At 37.7% G+C, this 25183-nt stretch overlaps 1 protein-coding gene across 1 annotated transcript; it reads left to right on the top strand.

Annotated features, from left to right (window-relative positions):
• Window positions 1–703: 703 nt before the first annotated feature.
• On the top strand, window positions 704–23960 carry NMD3 (NMD3 ribosome export adaptor). Its single transcript, XM_080915270.1, has 16 exons — window positions 704–789; window positions 1046–1099; window positions 2811–2945; window positions 3707–3803; window positions 6695–6775; window positions 7626–7754; window positions 8045–8135; window positions 12475–12553; window positions 13458–13554; window positions 15533–15650; window positions 16909–17054; window positions 18643–18755; window positions 20015–20087; window positions 22111–22217; window positions 23295–23365; window positions 23720–23960. The coding sequence occupies exons 2-16, from the start codon at window positions 1056–1058 to the stop codon at window positions 23848–23850; spliced, it is 1512 nt and encodes a 503-aa protein (XP_080771396.1). The 5' UTR covers window positions 704–789; window positions 1046–1055; the 3' UTR covers window positions 23851–23960.
• The last annotated feature ends 1223 nt before the right edge of the window (window positions 23961–25183 follow it).

Below are 25183 nucleotides of genomic sequence, written 5' to 3' on the forward strand. Positions count from 1 at the left end.
CAGTTCACAAAATATGTTCAGATTGTTTCTTTAAGAATAATAATTTTCTTTAGTGAAAAACGTTTTAATTCTTTCTGCTTACCATTAAAGTACGGTGCTTGCAATATAGTTGAAACTTTTCCGTTTTTCTTTCATATATATATATATATATATATATATATATATATATATATATATATATTGTTTAGTAAACAGCGATTTGATATTCTTAGGTTGTCAATGGTGACATTTATAGTGGCCATTTTTTTTAGAAGGTCCGTCTATTTTATGTATATGAATGTTTTGCCTGCATGAATATATATGTGCACCGAGTTTGTGGCTGGCTGGCACCTTTGTAGTTAAGAAGTTAAATCCTCTCCAATTGGAACTCTAGACCGCTGTGAGTCTACTGTGTGAGTGCTGGAAGTTGAACCCAGGTCCTTTGTAAGAACAACTGGTTTTAATGGGTGAGCCATTTCTCCAGGAGCAGAGCAGAGCATTTTAAAGGTATGGGCGGGCGAACCCGGTGGGCCAATCAGAGAAACCAAGCTGCCATATGCACTGTTCCAGCCTACTCAGCTCGCCCCGCCTCCCATTTCCCCGCTCCCTCCATAGGCCCCGCCCTTTGCTACACAAGTGTCCTTTGACCCCGCCCACCCATCTCCGCCGGCACCCATCCACACGCGGGACTTTCGGTCTTCCTATCGCGAGATCTTCCTAGTGACGTGGTGCCGCTGAGGTAACTGGAAGTGCATCCCGGCCGGCACGTTGCCGGCTGTTCGTGTATTCTCGTCTGTCACGGAAGTGCTGGTAGGTTCTCAGGGGGAGATCCGGCTCCTGCGCCGGCAGTGGCCAGAGCGGGTCGGCTCTGTACCTCGGCCGCGAGCTGCCCGCGTGGGCGCTGGGGCGTGGGTGCGGGCAGAGGCCGGCCGCACGCGGGGCCGCGGCCATAGGCCGGGCGGAAGAGCGGGGCGGCGGCCCGGTCTGGTGTGTGGGACGCCTGCCTCCGAAGCTCGGGAGACTCGTCCTGATCTAAGCCTCACCGGTCCTTCCCTCGCCTTAATAGGTCCTGAGCCATGGAGTACATGACAGAATCCACTGACCGCAGCCCGGGACACATGTGAGTTACGAGCTCTTGATCCCTTAATGTGTCCCGATCGTAAAAAATAAAACTTACCGAGGAAACTTTGATGGTAGGGGGAGGATCCCTTTTCTCGATGAGAAAAACTGTTAAGTCTTGATCCCGGAGGAGGTCGATGGAAAATAGGTGCTTCCAGAACAGTTCTTACTAGATGTCCTTCGAGAGAGACATGACTGTGTGTAGTCGCTGGCCACAGTGGACGTGCGAGTGTCACGCAGCTCCTCTGTCACACTAGCCACACGATGGCTCAGTGCCCATGTGCAGCTAGTGCCTACCACTGGAAGACAGCCGTGGTCCACGGTGACAGAGGTTCACACTTTGTTCACGGATTTTTGAAATTTACTTTTGATGGAGTCCTGGATTCACTCTGTAGCCAAAGCTGACCTTGAGGGCCTGTTCCTTCAGCCTTAGCCTCCCAAGCGCTGAGATTATGTCAAGCCTGCTTCACAAAAATTTTCTGTTTCCAGTACACTAGAGGTATACTCCTGTAGTGTAGAGCATCAGTAGGCATAGACGCTCTTCTTGCCCTGTATTTTCTTTTTTAAACTAATTTTTAATATAAGATACTGGGTTTCATTATGTCTTCATGTATATATGAGAGTCCATATATTTAGCATTGTACAGTGTTCATACCCTACCACTGTGCTGCCCTATTTCCGCTATCCCTTCATGGATCCCTTAATAATAATAATAATAATAATAATAATAATAATAATAATAATAATAATAATAATAATAATAATAATCCCTTTTCTGTTTTCATGTTATATGTACATTTTCCTTTACTGTTCATTGTGGTTCCCAGTGTATGGGACCTTCACATTGTAGAGCTAGTGCTCAGAACAAAGAGGGTACTAACTAGCCTAGTCCATGAGTCTTGAGACTGAAGAGAAACTGATCACACACATGTTGTTTGTTCCTTTTGCTTTTGAGACAGTCTTAAGTCCTGCTTTCCAGGAACTCATAGAGAGCTGCCTGCCTCTGTCTCTTTTGCGCTGGGTAAAGGACTGCACCCTCACACTTGGCTGTCTTACATATTGTTGAAATGCAGTGCACTTTAGTTTTTGCTGTTGATATTTTACTATTTGTATTGTTAATTTTTTTCTTAGTTGTCCAATTTTAAAGAAGGATGATGAAGAAAGGACTGGAACCTTTTTATCGTTGCATGAAGTTGCATGGCAATGTGTTTAAGCATTTTCATAATTGTAGTCCTTTGATTTTTTTTTTTTTCCTGATGATCCAGGCTTGTTCTTTACTCTGACTTTAAGATTGCCCTTTTCTGCCCATGTTTTTCCTTCTCTGGTTGGCTTGGGACTCACAGATCTATGTGCCCTACTTCCTGATTATTAAGATGAAAGATTTCCCGTCGCACTCAGCTTATCTTTTAAAACAAACAAACTTATTCTATGTGTGTGTGCTTGAGTGTATATGTGTACGAAGTGCATGCAGGAGGCCATGGAGGTCAGAAGAGGGATAGACTCTCCTGGAACTGGAGTTACCAGTGGTTGTGAGCTGCCTCTTGTGTGCTGGAAATTGACCCCTGTTTGATGCAAGAGTTGGAAGCGCTTTGACCCATTGAGTTCAAACCCATCCCCCCCAACAGTGGCATTTTGAAGGTTTTGGTTTTTGTTTTTTTGACTAGTAAATTTATAAAATCTAATTGGAAAAAATTATGCTTTATTTTCTCAAGCTTGTGCTGTGAGTGTGGTGTCCCAATTAGTCCAAATCCTGCCAATATTTGTGTGGCCTGTTTACGAAGTAAAGTTGACATCAGCCAAGGTGTTCCAAAGCAGGTCTCCATTTCTTTCTGCAAGCAATGTCAAAGGTACAGTACATGACTTGTTTATCGTCCTTAAGTTGGTCTTCATACAGAGAGCGACTGGTATGTTGAGATTACACCAAAGTACACAGAAGAAACCTGCTGTTGAGATTTGCTTTTAACCTCGATGCTACCAAGGATTTAATAATCTGTAGTTTTATACTGTGCTTTCTACTGTCCTAATCTGGTAAGGACAGTAAAATGATTTGTATAAAAGTAAAAGTGTAGATACCGCATCTGACCGTGGAAGATGCCTTCTGAGAGCTGATACTTCATTCGTTCCTTTAGTTGTTGGCACAAGCCTTTCACACGTATCAGTATGTCTATTGGGAGACATGAACCTTGCCAGTGAATATAAAAAGTATATGCCTGTGATTTTCCAAATAACTTCAGCACTTGCTTTGTGTATGTGGAGGTTGTCTGTGGACCATACTATGCATATGGCGGTCACAGGACAACCTGCAGGAGTGTAGGAGTTGGTTCTTTGCTTTCACTGTGTGAACTCAGTTTGTCAGTCCTGGCAGGAAAGCCCTTTACTCTGAGTCATCTTCAGTGGTCTTTCTCCAAATATTAGAACAGTACTTTTGAACTACAGACACTGGTCTCATGGCTCTTTAATCTCTTTGTGTTACAGCTTTAGAGTAGCTTTGAGTATTGCTCCTGTTTAATAATCAACATCATTTCTGCCTATCAATGGAAATTACGTTTTTCTTTTCTTTTTTTTTCTCCTGAAAAGTGGCAGACCTCAGAATGTTCTCTTCTTTCAGATATTTTCAGCCACCTGCATCATGGATACAGTGTGCTTTAGAGTCCAGGGAACTTCTTGCTTTGTGTTTGAAAAAAATCAAAGCTCCTCTGAGTAAGGTAGGCCAATAGTTAAAATTGCTGGGCCTTTTCACAGAAACACTCATTTCAGAAAATCCTTTGCTGTGGGTTTTGCTTTGTTATGGTGGCTGTTGTTTGTTTTTCTCTTATGTACTTTTCCTTTTGTTTTTTGGGGCTGGAAATTGAACCGTGGGCCGTTGTCATAAATTTTCAGGTATTCTATGAATCAGTTAGCTAGTTCCATACAATATTTTAATACACAAACACATACTCTCTTACTTTTCATATTGGCCTTTATTGAGCAGTAGAATTTTTATTTTATTAGAAAAAATTGTTGAGATTTAAATTTTTTCATATGGATGCTTTTTCTGCATATATGTCTGTGTACTATGTATGTGCAGTGCCTTTGGAAGTCAGAAGAGGGTGTTAGGCCCCCTGGAATTGGAATTTCAGATGGTAGTGACCTGATTTGTGGGTGTTGGGATTCAAACTTGGGTTCCTAGAAGAATAGCAAGTGTCCTTACCTGCTGAGCCATTTCTCCAGCCCTAGCAGGATTATTTTTAAGTTCTGAAATCTTTCACGTTATTCATTTATCCTGCCCTTGGACTTCCTAATTTCCTGGAGGGAAGCAGTGCAGTCCTGATGACTAGAGAGGGAAAGGGATGCTCCACTGATTTTTCTTGTAAGTAGAGAGCATTGTAAAAAGATTTCAGGATTTCAGACTGTTAAATGGGTACAGGAGAGACTGAGGAACTGTATAGAAATTGGATTGTAGGAAATGAGAGTGAGAGTGAGGCATCTAGAATTATGGTAAAGGGCAAAGAACTCAATAAAGTTGGCAGTGGCTTCTCTAAGAACAAGTGTGCTGAGCCCGTTAGGGAATGCTGAAGTGAATGTCAAGGAATTGCTGTTCCTGCAGATGGAGGTTAGAGACTTCAGGAAGAGTAGGCAGACTTACTTAGTGCTCTGTACATCTTTACATTTCTACCTAACTCCTGCAGATCCTAACTGGGGATGCAGGGTGGGGTAGGGGAAAGGTTGGTTAGGAACTGCTTATCATCCTGACTTAATTTCTTGACTACTGGGATTTGTTGTAGCTCACTCAGTGGTATTAGGTGAGTTTTATTCTCAAGTACTGCATGTGCCTTGATTAACCACATAGTATTTGATGCAATCATAATCTGCTTGTTCACACTTTCTAGTCTGTTATTTAACAGAGTTTTCTGTGTACCTTTAGACTGGTATCATACTGTCTATGTCATAGATGCCAGAAGGGGCTTCTCCATTAGATCTGTTGTTGATTTGTGTCAAAAAAAAAATGTATTACTTAGCTGTTAAGCTAAATACTTGGGTATTGTACTAACATATGTTCTCTTCTTCTTTCTAATAAATGGGTATTAAAATTAAATCCTATAGAATTACCTTTTATGTACCTCTTGCTTTGCTTATTTCTGGTTCCTCTTAGTTCGGGATTCTGCTTTCATTATTACAAAGCCTCCATTCTTGTTTTCTCTGTTTTAAAGCTTTCATTCTAGTCTTAATTGCATTCTGTTTAGCGTATCAAGAATAGCAAGCTGTTTTTAGCTCCTGGTCTAGTAGTATTACAATTACATAGTCAATACGTGAACCTTTCCCAAAAGAATGTCCATTTCCTTACCCACAGACAGGGTTTCTTTGTGTAATCCTGAAATTCATTCAGTAAGGTTTTTTATGGTTATTGATGTCTTGCCTGCATGTATGTCTGTGTGAAATGTCAGATCCTCTAGAACTGGAGTCATAGACAGGAGTGAGCTGCCATGTGGGTTCTGGGAATTGAACCTGGGTCCTCTGAAAGAACAGCCAGTGCTTATAACCACTGAGACATCTTTTAGCTCCTAAATGTTCATCCTTGAAAGGAAAGAATAAAGAAGCCACAGACTAATGTAGAAAGATTAATTTGAGTAGAAGCTTTTTGTTTGTGTGGTTTCTTTTGGGCAGTAAAGATACTAGTTCATTTTCTTATGAAAAAGTATAATTTGTTTTTTTTTTTTTTAATATTTTTTTTCCCCTCTGTTAACATTACTTTTAATTCTTGCTCATTCACTAATACAGTCATTGGGTTGCCCTTTTATTTGCTGCTATTGTTGCCATGGTTTTTAGTGATAAACCTTTTTTCTTTTTTGTAGTGATGGATTGTAATGATGTTAATCACATGTCCCTTCAAAGATCTTATGAGTCTGTTTTTTTCTTTTTCTTTTTCTTTTTTTTAACTTTATTTTTATTCTTTCATACAATACATTCTGATGGAAATTTTTCCTCCTTCTATTCCTCCCAAATTGTCCTGCCACTTCCCTTTTTTCCCAGATCCACTTCTCCATTTCCTTTCAGAAAAGAACAGGCTTCCCATGGATATTAGAGAAACATAGTATAGAATAACAAGATATGGTAATACTAGGTACATGCTCCATCAAGGCTGGGCAAAGTAACCCAGTAGGAAAAGGGTCCCAAGAACATGCAAAAGTCTGAGACTTCATAAACACACGTAGAATTCCCACAGAAATACCAAGCTAACAACCATAAGATATCTGCAGAGGACCTAGTGTAGACCCATGCAGGCGTCCTGATAGCTGCTTCAGTTTGTGTGAGCCCTCGTGAGCCTGTTTATTTGATTGTGTGGGCCATGCTCTCCTGGTGTCTTCCATACCTCTGGCTCCTACAGTCCTCTGCCCCTTTTCCAAGGGGTTCCCTGAGCTCCAAGGGAGGACCCAGTTCATTTCCAGTTTTGGCTTGCTCTCTTGACTAATGTTTGGCTGTGGGTCTCTGCATCTTTTCTCATTAGTGCTGGTGGAAGCCTCTTATGTGAGTCTGTTTATTAATGAGGTATTCAGTGAATTTTCCATCCCTCAGGTAGGGACTCATATTTCCTTTTTCCCTCCTCCTTTTATTAAAGGTTCGGCTTGTTGATGCAGGCTTTGTTTGGACTGAGCCCCATTCCAAGAGACTTAAAGTTAAATTGACAATTCAGAAAGAGGTAAGCTGTTTAGCTACAATTGCTCAGAATTAGTATGTTCAGTAGTCCTTTTGAAAAAAAGACAAAGGTTTTGTCTTGTTTAACAGAAGTTCTCACTAGGTAGTTCTTCGTGGCCTAGCACTTACTTAGTAGACTAAGCTGGTTTAGTTACTCACAGAGATCCTCCTGCCTTTCTGTCTGAGTGCTGGTATAAAGGTGGTGTGCACTACCATGCTTAACCCTTGCTTGTTTTTATCACTCATAGATGTTCTTCTAAAAGCAAATTCTTTGTGTGTCACAAACAGACATACATATATAAATACACATCGTGTACATATGTATACAACTAAAAATGTTTTTAGGTTTAGTTCTCAAACTCAGAAATAGCTGAGAGTGATTTTGAATTTTTGATCAGCCTGCTTCTACTTCCCAAGTGTTGGAATTATAGGTGTGCGCCAGCAGGCCTGGCCTTGTGTGGTGGTGGGAATCAAACCCAAGGCTTCAAGCATGAGAGACAAGCACTGTATAATCAAACCACATTCCTACCTCCACATTGTTAAAAGAATATGCTCACAACCATTTTTTCATGAGGAAGACTTAGAAAGGTTATTCTAATCTTTGTGTTTTTCTTAAAACAGTGTAGCCACCAGGGAACATGGCTTGATCAGCATGCATGAGGTCCCATATTTAATCCTTGGTTGTGCCCCCTCCCCCCATTATGTAGTATAACTTAGTTTTGTAATTTTAACCTTTACTTATTGATGTACTTAATGTATTTATGAAGCATTTTAAATTACTACTTTTTTAATGAAAGAAAATACTTAGTGTTGAACAACCGGGAGTGAAGGAGTGCAGTTGCTTTCTTTTCCAGGTGATGAATGGCGCTATCCTGCAGCAGGTGTTTGTGGTGGATTATGTTGTTCAGTCCCAAATGTGTGGAGACTGCCATAGAGTAGAAGCTAAGGATTTCTGGAAGGCTGTCATCCAAGTCAGGCAGAAGGTAATGAAAACATGATGTGTGAATCCCGAATCTTGAATTTTATCACTGTCCATTTTCAATAGCTGATATAGTCCTCAGTTTCCTAAGTCCTTTGTGCATAACCACAGTCTAGGTTCCAGGAACATTAAACTTTGGAAATACATTACTATTTTATGTTTTAGTTAATTTTTAAAGAATGTTTTGTTTGAAAAATCAGTGTGCTATATCTGTAGATGATATATATGTATACTATATTTATAAATGCTTTTTTGGTATGTAATTAATTGATTTTATAATACATGAATATTTAGACCCTACACAAGAAAACATTCTACTATCTGGAACAATTAATTCTGAAATATGGAATGCATCAGAATACGCTACGTATCAAGGAGATTCATGGTGAGTTCAAATTTGAAAGAATTTGAAACAGTATCAACATTTTCTTTCAATTCAAAATTATCTTTCTCAGAAGTTGAAATGGTTACAAAAATTTATATAAATGTATGTGTAAGAAAGCAAGTTTAATTTTCTGTCTCACTGTCCAGTGGTAGTGACTGTCCACATGTGGCTGATATCTGAAGTATAGCTAGCTGTGCTAACTCAGGAACTGGATTTTCTTCTGTTAGCTGATACTAAACTCACGCTGTTAGTGGCTGCTCTGGATAGTGCATATGTAGAACTGTCCATGTCCTCATCTCTTTCACCTCCCTCCTTGATGTTCTTCTATCCCACCTCACTTACTAAGCATTTAGTTTATAATAGATGTCACTCTATGCTTGTAATATAACAATATATTGATAGTAAGTCTTGCTATGTGTTGCTTATCTTGGTACTTACAGAATAAGTGACTCCATTAATGTATTGTAAAATACTACAAGAAATTCATTAAAACCTTGTTTCACATGGGGAAAATTGCTCCAATTAGAAATGCTGTTTCTTTGTGTTTTATATACTGAGAGGTGTTGGTGATAAATAGAATTCAGTTTGAAGTCAGTTAATAGGAATAAACATAATGAAATATCTGAACAGAATTTTAAAACTTGAAAAATGTCATAATGGTTTATAAGTTTTGCCTCATTTTACTGTCTGTCTTTGGTGTGTTTTGTTGGCATGTGGGCTGTGACTCTGCCACTGAGTGACACTGCAGACAATAGCAGTCACTGTGGATGCAACACATTTTTATATACTTGATGGGAAATTAATAATTTAAAATATAAGTATCCTAAAGCAAATACAACTCATGCTAACAGTAGGTTTTGGATGCTGCTTGCTATTGTTAGATGAGTTGTTTCCCTAAGTCATTTTTTTAAAATACAGATTTACTGGTAGTGACTGTCCTGAAGAAATGGCCAAATTCCTTAAATGAGAAAACAGTTATGTGCGAAACTTAATCTATGCCTCTAGGTTGAGTGTATTACTGGTAGGCATAGGGTTGTCTACATCATGAAAGATAGTTTAGTAATATCTTATGTATTAGTTTATGTATTAGCTAAGCCCTAGGCAAAAGTGTGTTAATAAAGACGCTCAAAGCTAGGTGTGGTGTTGCATGTCTGTAGTCTTGGCACTTGGAAGTTGGAGGCAGGAGCAGCAAGTGTGTGACAGTCCTCTTCTGTATAAGCCTGTCTGAGCAACATGAGAGTATGTTTTCTTAAAGAAAAAAGAGGTATGAGGCAGGGAACTCATTTGTATTCTGGCTAAAGACCGTGGTAGAAATTATTCCCACAGAATGCTTTGTTATCTACTAGTTTTCTAATTTTTGATTTAAATGAGTGTTCTCCTTAGCTTGTGTATTTGTAACTCAAACAAAAACAATTGGAGCTGCAGAGATGACTCAGCAGGTAAGAGCAGGCTGTTCTTTTAGAGGACTGGAGTTTGGATGCAAGCACTCGGTTTCAGTGGCTCAGAGTCAACCTGTAACTCTAGCTCCAGGGGTCTAATCCTTTCTTTGTCCCTTGGTACCTTACACACCTTTGCATAAACACACACACACCCCAATAGAAACAGGATGTATTTAAGAATCTAAAAATTTAAAGCATGTGTAAATCAAGAGCTCCTTCCCCGCTTTACCTTTATCCACCTGCCATTGTAGTTCCTTAAAACAAAATATACTCTGGAAGTTTTAAGGACTTGTCTTCATGTAGTGTTCCGTGACTTTGATTTTCTCTTAACACATCTGGAACACATTTACCAACAATGCATATAGTTCCATTTAATTATTTTTAATTGCTGTCTGATAGTCTGTAGTCACTGGATATATAAATTGATATGTTTGTGAATGTAGTTACAGTTATTTTTTACCGAGAATAGCACTGGATAATTATATGTTCATTTTTGTGTATGTGTAGTAGTTTGTCTTGGGATTGATTGAAGGAATTGCAATTACTGCACAAGAGACTCCAACTATAAATTTTGATGTCCCACAGTAATGCTAGTGTACTTCCCCAGCACTAGTAAGCTGCCATTTGTCCAGACACTTGCTGGTAATGGTTAAGAACTGTATTGGCTTTTCTAAATCTTGAACAATAATGGCAGGTTGTTTTAATTTGTACCTCGTGGTTAGTAATGAGGGCTAACAGGTCTTTTTTGTTTTTTGTTTTCTTGGAGTGTTAAATTTTATAAATACGTATTTTTCCTTGTTTATTGGGTATATTTTAAGTACATTTCAAGTGTTATCCCCTTCCATGCATCTTAATCATGCTGTTTCTAATGTGAGGCATCTGTCATCCTTTGCTCATGTTTATTTTGCGTAGTTTTGCATGTGTTTTTAGGATGTTGGTTACCTTACAGCTATAAATAGAATATTCCCTGAAGTTTCATTTTTTCCTTTTCTTTTGTTTTTAAATTTTTAAAATAATTTTTATGTACTATATTTTATTCATATTCTTCCCCTCTCCCAACTTTTCCCAGATACTGCCCTCCAACTTCATGCTCTTTCTCTCAGAAAAACAAAAGAAAAGAAGCTCACCAGCACTGCCCACCATACCATCTCAAAGCACAAAAAACCCTGTGTTCATGTGCTCTGTCTAGTTTTGTTGTCGGTTAGCTGGAGAAAGTCACAAAGCTCGCCTTTTATTTTTCTTCAGTGTTAACTGCTTTTGAAGAACTTGTCCATTAAGCTGTTTAGTTAGGCATCTCCTAGGCATAAGTTATTTCCCTTTAAGATATCTTTCATAGTTCTCCTCTTGAATGATTTTTCATTACATTTATTTATGTATTTAATTTTGTTTGTTGGGCCGTAATCCACACTGTGGGATTTAGTTAACATCTGTCATCTTCTGACATATGTCTTTGAGGCTATACTTATAGGCAGAAGTGCTGAGTTAAATGGGAAGTTTATGTTTGAGAAACTGTCATAATATATTTTTTAATGGCTGTGATCTTTACATTTCTGACAGAAATGTTAAAAGGTCCCAGGTTCTGTACTTTAGTTGCTTACCATCCTTGTTTATAGACACAGTAGAGGGGAGTCTGTGGTGATCTCTGTGGCTTTACCATTTCACTAAGAACTAATGATATGAGGCATATTCTGCATATAAATTTATTGCTTGGATGATTTGCAGTCTTTTCTCCTAGACTGCCTCTTTCTAAATCTTATTTCTATTGCAAGTGTTTTCTTTTTAAAGTGTTTGTTTAAAATGTATTTTCTATATGTATAAATGTCTTGCCTGCATGTATGTAAATGCACCATGTGTGTGTAGTACCCACAGAGGCCAGAAGGCATTAGATGCTCCCTGGAATTGGATAGATGCCCCTGGAATTAGAGTTACAGAGGGTTGTGAGCTGCCATGTAGTTGCTAGGAACTGAACCCAGGTCCTCTGCAAGAGCCTCTTAAAGTGCTTAGACTTCTCTCCAGCCCCAGTATTTCAAGTTTGATGAGGTTCAGGGTGACAAGTTTTCCTGGGGGTGGAGGTGGGAGGTTCAACACATACATCTACTCACCCCAGATAGGGGTCCCACTATGGACCAACAGCTACATACACCACCAAAGTCCAACTTGATTTGTTTTATTGGGTTACTTACAGGAGCAGAAAAGACTCAAGTCAGCTGGGAACCAGGAACATACTGTACACAGTATTCTAAGTAACTCATTTGGTCTAGGCAGTTAAGGTTACAGGAGTGTCCTATCTTTATGTGCTTTACAATTTTAACTCTTGAATTGATGTGAAGTCTCAAGTTTGCATGCACTTGCAATTTTATGTCTAGAAATGTAAGTCCTCTGAATTTATTTATTTTCCTTAGTATTATTATACTTATTATGGGTAAATGGAGTTCTTATTTAGGAACCTCATAAGTACTTCTTAGCAATAGATTTGCATTTAGCTGTTCTTTTGTTGGTAGAGTTTAATGATTCTGCACTGGGATAGATTTTGTTGTCCAGTGACTACTTTGTTCAGTTTTAGTATGTCATTTTTTCATACATGTCAACTAGCTGAATTTTATCATTTTCTTGACAGATTTCATTATATTCACTTATTTCATAAAATATTCTTTTCCTTTTCTCTCTTGCCCTTGAATTTTGTTCTTGTGAATTAGTATGAATCTTGTTTTTATTTGTTAACATTTATTTTATCTGATTTTCATCTACCTTTTTCCCAAACAAGTCTTAATTGATATTCCTAAACTGTGGCTATAATATTTTCTAATAGTACGTTTTACTTATGGATTTAAGTGATTTTGTGATGTGGTCCTATAGAGGAAAACCTTGTTTTTCAGAACCATTTTTATTATTTTTTTTAGATGGTCTGGATTTTTATTATTCTTCAAAACAACATGCCCAGAAAATGGTGGAGTTTCTTCAGGGTACAGTTCCCTGTAGGTATGTTGTAAACCTAAATTTGTAAGTCCAAGGATATGGGAGTAGGAAATATATAGATCACATCTGCTTTTCAGCTTAGATAACTTACTTTGTTACAATAAAAGTTTCAGTATGCATATTTAAACAATCATGAAACACTGAATTGTCCATTTTCTATTAGCCAAAGAGTGCTGATGACTCGTTTGGAAGCTAACCTAACTCCATAGTCATAAGCACTGTACTTTTGAACCATAGAGATGAGTGGAAGAGCTAGGACTCAAGACGGGAGAAATATTCCTAAGCTGAGTTTATATTGAGAGGTAAGATTAGCAGGAACAAAGACCCAGGAGGGATATTAGCGTGGCTTACAGTATAGTCATTTTGAAGAAGGTTTGAACGTGGGTAAAATTAGGCTTTGGCCTGTGTTCTAGTTTCTTATCTGTTGCTATGATAAAAACACCCTGACAGAAAACAGCTCAGAGGAGGGAAGGGTTTAGTAGGTTTACAGTTGTTAAAGTGTCGTCATGGATTAATCAAATCAACGCATCACATCCTATCCAAGGACAGAGAAAAATTAATGTGGACATGCCCACTCACCTGCTTGCTTGTTTATGCTCAGCAAGGTTCTTCTACTTTAAACAGTTCAGGACCCTCTGCCTAGACAATGGACCACTGGGACTGGGACTTCCCACATCAATTTACTTAAGATGTTTTTCCACAGATATGTTCACAGACCAACTCTGTCCTTTTCTGGACTGAAGAAGGTCCTTCTCAGGTGATTCTGGGTTATATCAAGTTGACAATTAAAGCTAACCACACCACCAGGAAACTGTTTGAAGACATTGAACTTTGATTGGATAAAACCACGTTTATATAAGAACAGTCCTGTCCCTTTCTATTGATAATGTTTATTTTTTTCTGATAGATACAAAGCATCACAAAGATTGATCTCCCAGGATATTCATAGTAACACATACAATTACAAGAGTACTTTTTCTGTGGAAATTGTTCCAATATGCAAGGTACTTATTTTCATATAATCCTTATCTATGAGAGAATAAGTAGTTTATTGATTATAATTTATTGTTCCTGGTTTCCTATTGGCTGGATAAACATTAAGAATAATTTCTTTCAGTGACTTCTGACATGGTCAGTTTTGTTTAAAAAGATTCAGAATTATGTGTTTATAACTATGAATTAGAATGTCCTTTATTTTGGTGTATTATGATGAAAAGGTTGGGCTAGTCATATGGGTCATGTGCTTGGCATGCTAGCCTGACAACTTGGGTTGAATCCTTCAAACCCATGTAAAAAGAGAACCAACTCTGTAAAGTTTTCCTCTGATACCAACATGTACACCTGCATGAACATGATTTATACACACACACACACACACACACACACACACACACACACACACAGAGTTAAAGAGAGACACTGTTAAAGGCCAGCTTGACACCGCAGGGTAAGCTGAGTCTGGTATTGAGTTGTGGCATAGGCGTTTGGGTCAGTACTGAAAGCAGCTGATCCAGCTCACGGGGGAGAAGGGTCTGTGGCCTATGGCAGCCAGTGGTTAGAAAAAAGTAAAGGGAAAAATCAAACACATAAATACACACAGACTGGTTGAAGCAAAAGCAGGCTTTAGTGTTTTATTTATTCTCTTAACTTTTTTCATACCCCTTAAGACAAAGTTTTCTATGTAAGAAAATTACCTCATAGCCACAAGTTACACATTCTTTAAAAACAATAACCATAAAATATATTCTTCAAAAACAGTCTTAAAATTGTCACACGAGAGAAGTTACAACAGGAGTATATACATTATTGAGTATGTTTTCTTTTGAAACTTAAATCTAACTAAATTCTTGTCTATCTTTCTATAAGCTCATTGTAATCCCCAAAGCACCAATTCTTTGGTCATAGATTAACAAAGTTTAAGCAGGCCATAGTTTCTCTGTGCTATGGAACAGGTCACCTACTTTTGACCCCTTCCTTGATCAGCTAGACTGGTTAATCATCTGTTCTCTGTTCTTAAACTCATAATAGAATTGATTATTCTTTATTCATAACCTTTCTATTTTATGGTACACTCCTAAAACCACAAGACAAGAACTCAGGCCCAACCTAGAGAGAATGCCTTCTTTGATCGTGAACCTGTCCTGAGCCTATTCTCACTACAATTGCAAGCTTGTAATGCATGAGCCGTCACTGTGCTCCTTTCTCAGCTCATACAGCTCTTGCCATTGTATGAGGAAGGGGCACATTTTAGTCTTGATTCTAACTTTGTAAACTTTCTATCAATTATCCTAACCTGACAAGATTATATTAAGCTTGATTTCCTAAAATTACTTAAAACCAGGAATTCCATAAAATCATTAATTCATCTAAACAGTATTATCTCAATAACTTTCACCCTCATATTGATCTGAAGGAAACTTGCCCAACAGAGTGGGCTATCACCCAGGAATTGATCACACCAGGCTACAGCAGTGAGAGTCTCCTGGTATCCACTAGCACCAAGCCAAATGAATGAGCAGTGTGACAATGACAAACATGAGAAACATGTTAGTAGCAAGAAGCAGTCCTGGGATGAAGCCTCTAGGGCCATACCTTTCCCAAGTGTACCCATTGTAGCAATGGAGGCACTTCCTATGTTGTGCCCACCACAACACACACACACACACACACACACACACACACACACACACACACACACACACACCACACAAATTAGCAAAAACAAGTTGATTGTAAAATTTTATAATTATCAAATATTGGACACTTAGGGGCCATAAAATAATTTCATGAACCTTTTATGTTATAGGAAATGATAGTTACAAGATACTGAGCTTCTCCTCCTCTCTCTTTCTACTCCTTTTCCCCACCTTCTCATCCAGTGGTGGGCTGGATCCGTCTAGCTGCATGATGACATACATCATTCTACAAGACGTTGCTAATTTTTAATTAGCCTTATTTTAGATGTTATTTCTTTTTGCCTAGGATAATGTTGTCTGTCTGTCACCAAAACTGGCACAGAGCCTTGGAAATATGAGCCAGATATGTATTTGTATTCGAGTAACTAGTGCCATTCATCTCATAGACCCCAACACCCTACAAGGTAAGGTTTGGAACTAAATTGAGCTTTGGGACAAAATCTAACAATTTTGGCCTTATGGTAAATAGTAACCACTCATGGCATTTATTTGTTTAGTCCCTACCTTCTTTTCTTTTCTTTTTTTTGAGACAGTATCATGTAGCCTCTTTGTGTATTCAAGGATAACCTTCAGTTCCTGACCCTATACCCTCTACCTCCCCAGTACTGGGATCACAGATGTCTGCGACAATACTGAGTTACAAAGTGCTGGAGGTTGAGCAGAAGGCCTGGTGGATACTAGGCATGCATTCTTCTAAATGAGCTGCACCTCTAGTCTCAGATGTCATTCTTGATAATACTATTTTGGAAAACTAATAGTTCAAGTTTAGTACTTTAATGATACTAGAATTATAAAGCATTGTATTTCTCTTTTAAATAAACAATTCTGTGAATGTTTAGATATTTAATAATTTTATTCCTTTCATTTTTATGAAAAATTTCAGCTTCATGTAATTTTTTGTCACAAAGTTTTTTGCCAAATGTATATGTGTCTGTGCACAAGCATTGGCCACAGAGTACTGTGTCCTTTAGGCAGGGATTCTGTTATTAAACTATATGCCTAGTGTGCAAGTTTAGTTTTTAAACAGCTTTTAAAGTTGGGGATATTTGAGCTATGATCCATTGAGATATGTAGTTTAAAATAGAATTTTAACTTTTTATCATTATTATGGTTATTTTTAGGATATGTTTATATAAGTCATTTTTTAAAAGAGGAAGAATGCATAGTTATAGAAGTTTTGGTGTTTCCATTTTTTCTTGTTTCTTATAAATTTTCTATTTTGCTATTTTTCAGAAACTCATTGATTATGTCAGCAGTTAAGGTCTATTGCAGTAATAGTAACTATCTATAGAATGCAGAAAAGGACATTCTTATTGGTTAGACAAAATTTGGCTTTGTGTCTTATAAACTAAGCAGCTAGGGTGACCAGTAACTTTCTGTCATAAAATTCCAGCATATGAAGCCACCATAAAACTGATTGACTTTGGTCTGTGGCATTCAGATTATAGTAACAAAGTAATATGTAAATAATTTTGACACCTGACATTTCCCTTGTGCCATGGGAGGTTTGGAGCTCATGTATGGAAATCAGTGATGATGTCACTTAGAGTGACTTCAGTTCTTGTCCTGTTACTCCTGCTTCTTATTCACACTCTTCTGGTTAACACATTAGGTAATTGAACTTATCAGTTACCTTGTTGTGAGTGTTCTGCTTACTCTTAGTTGCAGATATCGACGGGAACACTTTCTGGAGCCACCCTTTCAGTAGTCTCTGCCACCCTAAGCAGCTCGAAGAGTTCATTGTGATAGAATGCAGCCCAGTCAGAGATCTGAAGCGAAGCGCAGGGGCTGGAGTGATATCCAAAAAGGTAAACATCTGCCCGCTTTTACTCACTTTGTGATGCTGTTTCAGTTCTTTTAAAAGTTTTTGGCTTTTAATTGTTGGTATTTATAAAATGTGGAGACCAGCCACAGTAAAACAGCCATGAGGTAGGTTAGTTAGTGAGGGGCCAGAGAGAGCACTCAGCAGCTAAAAGGGAAGAGCTGAATTGAATCCTGGAACCCATGTTACAAAGGTTTCCTCTGATCTCCAGATGTGTGTGTGCTATGGCATGTGCACAGGGTTCCCTGTCATAAATGCACTAACCACACACACAAGTAAGAAATAACTTTTAAAAATGGACTCTTTGTAACAGCTGTGGTAGTGCATCTTGTTAATTCCAATACTTAGGAGGCAGAGGCATTTGATCTGAGTTTGAGGCCCGCCTAGTCTACATGTGTAGTACCAGTTGATACCTTGTCTCACAAAAATAAAACTAAATTTAAAAATGGACTCATTGTGGTAAGGTTGTTGGGCTACAGTCTGATAAGTTAATTTTTTCTTTTTGTATTTGGAAAAGGCCTTTTTTTCCCTCCTTTATTTTGTTAGAGGAACACCAAGTGGACAATCTCTTGACCTTCAAAACGTCACTAAATAGTACAAATGTACTAAATTTGTACATCATAGAGATCCTTTTGAGTTAATCAGATTATTACTATTACATTTGGTCTATGAATAGATTCCTTTTTTTTTTTTGTTTTTTGAGGCTTGTTCAGACTAATATCTAGGTGGGAAACACATTAAATTAAAGAATATTGTAATTCTTAAATCCTTTCTTTAGTGATAATACCTTCCTGTCTTGTTATGATGCCGTCTTAACCTGGAAGTGTACGTATTTTGTAGAATATGCTCCCTTCTGTATCTGTTACGGCTTCCTTATAATGTCATTTGACTTCATTTATTGTATTTTCTCTAAATTAAAGGGGCATCTACATTTTGGTAAACTAAAATATTTTATTAGAGTGTTTGAGATGATGAGTATTTCTACTTTTATTAGGAGAGAGGGGAGCTGTGCATGTGCTTATGAGTACATGTGACCATCAGGGCAGCTCGACACTCAGGTCGTCAGACTTGTTGGCAGTAATCTTTGTCTGCCGACTGTCTCTCCAACCCAGTGGGTGTGCCCGTGTTTCCAGTGTCAGTGCTTGGGTGAAATTCATAGGTTTTTCTGAACTCTTGGTTTTTTTTTTCTCTCTCCCCTTTTTCTTTTTAAGTCTTGGGTCTTACAAGCATTTACTTAGACTGTTTTCTTGCTTTAAGATTCTTTTGTCTTTTTAGCTACTTTTTTGCTCAGTCTGAGTAAGCTACTGTTTAGGAAGACATTTTCCTGTGAAAATGCTGTGTGTGTGTGTGTGTATTTTTCAAGGGGAAATGTTAATGTTTTATACAAGTTTTGGGTTGTTTTTATGGTTTCCTTTGGAATAATTTTCTACATTCTTGATTTGGTAATTTGTTAGTTTTCAGACTATTTTAGAATTCTGGAAAGTTGAAAGCTGTTTTAACTGTATATTAAATGAGAAAAAAAGTCAATTTATATTTAATTTTCCCATAAAATGATTTTTTTCTTTTTTGTTAAGCACACCCTTGGGGAAGTCTGGATCCAGAAGACATCTGAAATGAATACAGATAAACAGTATTTTTGCCGGACTCATTTAGGACATCTTTTAAATCCTGGAGACCTGGTGCTGGGGTTTGTTTTATTTTGTTGTATTTTTGCTTGCCAGATAGCACTGCAGGTTTTCTTCAGGGGCTAATAAATATTTAAAATACTAAAATTTGTTAATTTCAAAAGATTTAAGAGTTTTGAAGAGCCTTTTAGGTTATTTTTATTACTGATAACTATAATCCCATGGATTGAGTAGAAGCCCATAGTTGTTCCACTTGGGCCATCATCTGAGAGTCATTTATTCAGAGATTTTGGCAATTAAACACTGAATTTATAGTTAGATAAATAGTTATGGCTTTTGGTATGAGTGGCTAGTTTTTATGGCTTTGAAAATACTTCACTTTTTGGACCCAGCTAGGGCTGAAGAGAGTTTAAGAGTCTGCACTGTTCTTGCAGAGGACCTAGGTTTTGTTCCCATTCACATCATCAGGTCACAACCCCCAATAGCTCCAGTTCTAAGGAATCTAACAAGACTTCTAGGCATTTACACACGCACATGCATATGAGCTCATGCAGGCACATACATAATGCACATAGTAAACAGTTAGCCCAGCAGTTACCGTTTGTATGCCAGACCGAATCCACAAAAGTAAGTAACAGTCTGTGCATTTGACGTCATATGCTCTAGACCCTGGTTCTGCTCCCAGAGTTTGAGTTCCATTTAAAAGAGAATGAAAGGTTGTTGCTTGTTGTATTAACTATGCAGACTCATTCAGTCGGATTAGGAAGTTATGGCTGCTTGGCTGTCTTATTAATTGAAAAACTTAGTGCAATGTGATCCTGTCATGAAAATTTTAAATTCTCTATATATGTTTTGCCTGCATGCATGTTTATACCTGGTATCCAAAGAGGCTGGAAGGGGAACTTTTTGACTTTTTAAGACAAGGATTTGTGTAGCCATGGCTGTCCTGGAACTAACTGTGCAGATGAGCCTAGCCTCAAACTCACAGATCGGATTGCTTCTGCCTCCCTAGTTCTGGGTTTGAAGACATGAGCTATTGCCTCTCAGCTTCAGAACTTTTATAGTGGGGAGGATACAAAATTCTTTGACTTAGAAACATAGGTGTGTATGTATAATGCTATAGATTAAAGATGGGTGTGTATGTATAATGCTATAGATTAAAGATGGGTGTGTATGTATAATGCTATATAGAGAGTAAAGATGGGTATATATGTATAATGCTATATAGAGAGTAAAGATGGGTATATATGTATAATGCTATATAGAGAGTAAAGTGATATAGGAAGGATACTCCTTAACGTTTTCATTGTTTGTATTTCAGATTTGATTTGGCCAACTGTAACTTAAATGATGAGCATGTCAACAAAATGAACTCCGATAGAGTTCCAGATGTGGTAAGGCTGTAGCTTGTTTTATTTATTCAGCACTCCCTCCTCCAATCAAATTCTACTTTTCATAGCACAACACTTGATACTGCCAGAGCTGGTGGCATAGGCTTAAAATCTCTGCTACTCAGGGATCTGAGAGGATCTGAGCTGGGAGGATTACAAGTTCAGGACTTACCGGGATTAGACGGTGACTTTAAGACTTGCTTGTGAAAAGAGACCCTATCTCAAAGAAAACCGAAAATGGACACGAGGACTTAACAGTGAAGTGCTTGTCTAGCGTAAGGCCCTGTCGTTATCACCCAGTATTGCCAACCAAAACTCAAATGTTGGTAATTAGAGTGCAAATAAGTTTGTATTTAGGAATGATAACTTATAAAATTTATTCAGACACAGTCTTAAAATTACCTTATTTTATATATTTTTCTACTTAGCAGGACATTTAGAATTGAGACCATTACTCAATATTAGTACAAATTAGAATTGAAAATAATCTTTATAGTGTCATGTAGATGATTGTCCTGAAGCTGTTTATATTTTAATGTTAATTCCACTTCCCCAATAAGGGCTGCCTAGTCACATGACTCCAACTGAATCTTCCCATTTTAATTAGTAAAATAAAGGAAAGTCAGTGACTGGCCGGGGCAAGGGAGATGGAGAGGGCTGAGAGGTCTGAGGGTGTCAGAGGATAAGGACAGGTTGAGGCAAGAGGGAGGTTCCCAAAGGACCAGCTAGACCTAGGTGATATTGATTGGTGTTAAAAAGTATAGGTCTGATATCTCATATAAAAGGGCAGTTTGTATTTTGTCTATTTGATGCAGTCTTGTTGTGTAGAGGATTTGTTGATTGAGAGTTGGATATATATATGAACCTGTATGAAAAGCTATCGGGCTGTAGAGTTTTATTTATGTGGGATTTTGGGGTAGAGAAACACCCCGGGACAGAGGCAGAGAACAGGCGGTAGAAAACCGCCAGGGAAGGGAGTTGCGTGGACAAGTTGGGCCGGGGTGGCAGCTCAGACTGGGCACCAGAAGTGTCTGTGGCTCCGTATCAGGAGTGAGACCTCGGGGCCAGTAAAGACATAAACCGATTAATATTTTTTAATACTTACTGCAACAGTGTCAACTCTTGGAAAAGAGTTTTACTTGTGGAAAGTCTGTAGAGTTATAATGTGGTGAGTTTAAAGTTCATAATCAGCAGTGAATGAAATGAAGGATAATAATCCTACTCCCACTTGCTTAATCTTTTTAGAATAGTCATAAATATTTTTAGCTATGAGCAGAATGAAGTTCTGGTAATAGGTTCCGGCTTCATCTGGTTGTTTCTCAGTTGATAAAACAACAACAAAAGTGAGGTTTGAGTCAGAATGGGTATTTCTTTTTTAGAGTTGTTTCACTTAATGTGTATAAATGTCTTTCTTGCTCGGATTGATGTGCATCAGGTGTGTGCCGTTCTGGTCGAGGTCAGAAGAGGGTGTCGGGTCTTCTGGAACTGTAGTTAGAAATGGTTAGGAGCCACCATGTGGGTGCTGGGAATGGAGTCCAGTCCTGCAGAAGAGCAAAAGTGCTCTTAACCACTGTCCTGTCTCCAGCTTCAGAATTGGTATTTATTAAAAGGTCAAGTGAGGAGAACACTAGTTTTCTTTAAAATATTATAGTTTCATAACTACATAATATTAAATGTTACAAAACTTACTGTGAAAAACTGTCAGTCTGTAAATGCTTCAAAATGGACTGTAGGAATGGTGGCTGAAAATTGAAATTTGAGGAGAAAACAATGTAGGTTTTGGATATTAAAATTTTAGCATTTAGTCACCTCAAATTTTCACAGATAAATAATGCTCAAATGCATCATACATGGTGAAAGTTTTAAAAGTCCTCTTGACACTCACTGCCTCTTGATTTCTACAGCGTTCACTTGAAATGTGCCTGCCTGCTGCTATCAGTTTGATTTCCTGGCATGTCCAAGTTTTGAGTCTTCTTCCCTACTGCGTGTTTCAGTGATTCATAACTGCGACTGTTTCTGTCGACAGGTGTTAATTAAGAAGAGCTATGACCGTACCAAACGCCAGCGCCGAAGAAACTGGAAACTGAAAGAGCTGGCAAGAGAGAGAGAAGACATGGACACAGATGATGAAAGGTCTGCTTCCCTTAAGCCTTCAAAGTCATTGTCAGGAAAATCCTTAGAAATTAACTGATAGGTCTTTGCACTAAAAATTAACTTCCAATTCTTAGAAACTATAAATGGAATCTATATAAGAGAATCCATAAAAAGATATAATGATATGGTGCAAGCTCAGTAATTATTTCCTGGGTAATTGTTTTTATAATTATAGTGTTAATGTAAACAGGTGCAGGTGTAATGAGTCAACCACCTTGTGGCTATCACAAATAGATGATTTATTTGCCTGAGTCTTAAGCCTTAAAAAATAGTTCATTCGTTTTAGATGCTACTTACTTTTCAGATAGCAAGCAGAAGTAAAAATGATTTTAAAGTGTTTATTGAATGAATTAAAATGTGGTCTTAATTCTGTGTGTGTGTGTCTGTGTGTGTTCTGAATTTGTTTTGTTTTGAGATTTTTATTTTTATGTGTAGGAATGTTTGTCTGAATTTATATTTGTGCACCATGTGCATATAGTGCCTATTGAGGCCAGAAGAAGGCATCCAGTTTTCTAGCATCACAGTTAGAGCTGTGAACTGCACATGGGTGCTGGGTCGTCTGGATAACAGCCAGTGTAAGCCATGTGACCAGAGTTCCAGCCCCAACAGTGTTGTCTCTGGGCTCCCATAGCTCAGAGTGCTTCCTGTTTTCCCAGAGGACTGAAGTTCAGTTCCCAGCACCCATGTTGGGTGGCTCATAGCTGCCTGTACCTCTAGTTCCAGGCCATCCAATGCCCTCTTTAGGCCTCTGTGGGCACCTTCAAACATTACACATGCATGCATGCACAAATAAATATTGTTAAAACACAGATCAGAACGCTCCAAATCGACTATAGTCTGTTCAGCTATATATTTTGCTTGTTCATAAGAATTGGGTTGGTTTGGTAGGATAGAGGTGAGAGGTAAGTTTTCATTGTCTTAGATCATGTTAATATTCAGCAGTTATAATATTACAAAAAATTTGTTCTCCAGCACACCAACTTAATTAACATCCATATTTGACCTTTGTGAATAGTATAATACTTAGTACAGTGCTCATAGTTTCTTTTCTTACAGGCAATATCAAGATTTTCTTGAAGATCTTGAAGAAGATGAGGCAATTAGAAAAAATGTCAACATTTACAGAGGTTGGTGTTTAGGGGTATTGAAGTCATGTAGATAGTATCAATGAGGGTATTTGGTGTTTTAAAACTTTGGTTTTCATAAGTGACTTTTGTCTTATAAACTTGTAATTAGGCTTTTTCCTAACATAATAAGGAACAGTAAAATTTATTAAATATTGTTTGCTATATACATGATGCAGTTGTTTCTGATCTCATAGTTGCTAGCTCTTGTACATACAAATTTGCTCATTTATTCAGTATTTGAGAACTTGCTGGAGATAGGAGCTGGGAGCTCCGACAGTGTGATTACTTAGTGGTGGTGATGGTAGGAGCTGCCTGTGCACATGGGAGACCGATGAATGTCTGTTCCTTCCTCAGACTCAGCCATCCCTGTGGAGAGTGACACAGATGAGGAAGGAGCGCCTCGGATTAGTCTGGCTGAGATGCTTGAAGACCTTTCTATTTCTCAGGATGCCACTGGTGAAGAAGGGGCATCAATGATGTCATGATGAGTCATACTGTATGCTGTTTGCATGTCTGTGACCTTAGGAATTTGGGAAAATAGCATTGATTGTATAGTGCATGTATTCCCTTATATTTTGAAAGGAAAATTTTGATCTTAAACTTGAATAAATTACTATTTTGATTGTTCACTTTAAGTGTTGTGAAGTTTTCATAATTTGGTTGATAGATAATAAGAGATTAGATGGAATACAATTGTTACTGATATTTAGGCCACCTCATGTATGCAGTTTTATTGGCTTGATTTTTAATATAGGAGACACTGTAGTATTTTTATTTGCTATAGTAAAAATCCGAATTCTGATGACTAAAAGTTAGGATTCTTTGAGTATTAACAAAATATTAGAGCATAATATTGGTTTTATATCGATTACCCCATGAACATATAAAAATATGTATGGATCATTTTTGATGTAAACTAAAGTGTTTTGGTCCACTTTAGATCACTTTTGTATTAAGATTGGGGTAGGAAAACAAAGGTTCAGTTGATCACCAGACAGTTAGGAAGCCAATCTTTTTATTTCTACATAAAATTAGTGTCCTCATCTTTCTTTTTTCTTTCTGAGAATAAACCAAAATCCTTGTGTTTCTAAAGTTGGCATTCTATCATTGAGATATACAGGTTTAACTCTGCAAAAAATTTTTAGCTGAGGGTTATTTTAATTTTTATTTTATTAGAATGAAATATATTTAAAATGTATAGATGTTTAGGAAATACAGGCTAGTTTTATAGGTTAAGTATTTTTTTTTTTTATTCTACTTTGGGTAGCCCCTTAGGGTGATAGCGTGCTTATATTATAACATCTGGTGCTTGTATCAAAAATATGTTTTTAAAGTTTTCAAGTTGGGAAGGTAGACTTTTTCTGTAAGACTTTAACATAATGCATCCTCATCAGCAAGAATGTGATTGTAGATGACAGAATAAGAAAATCTTTTATAAGACCTTTCACGTTCTGTTGGCCTGAATGTAAACAATTTGAAAATGAAGTTTTATGATCTTGTTTTTATGAGCAACATCAGATTTGCTAAACACACCATAGTGAATGTCTTTACTTATTTTTTACATAACCATTCGAGATGGAAACTAGTGATCAGTGTCTTTTAAGACTCAGCTACTAAATTTTTGCAGTTAAGGGCCACACAGCCTGTAGTCCTTCATCTCTGTATGAATACTCATCTAAAAGGCATACCTTGTCCTGGTGATTGAGTGATGGTGATGGCTGTTCTCTAACATGAGCATGACCATAGTGAGTTCTCCTTCGTTTTACCACTGCTGGCTTATTAAGATTTATAAGACAGTATCTCATGCAGTTTTCTAAA

The sequence above is a fragment of the Micromys minutus genome (assembly GCF_963924665.1).
Source record: "Micromys minutus genome assembly, chromosome: 4".
Taxonomy (NCBI): Eukaryota; Metazoa; Chordata; class Mammalia; order Rodentia; family Muridae; genus Micromys; species Micromys minutus.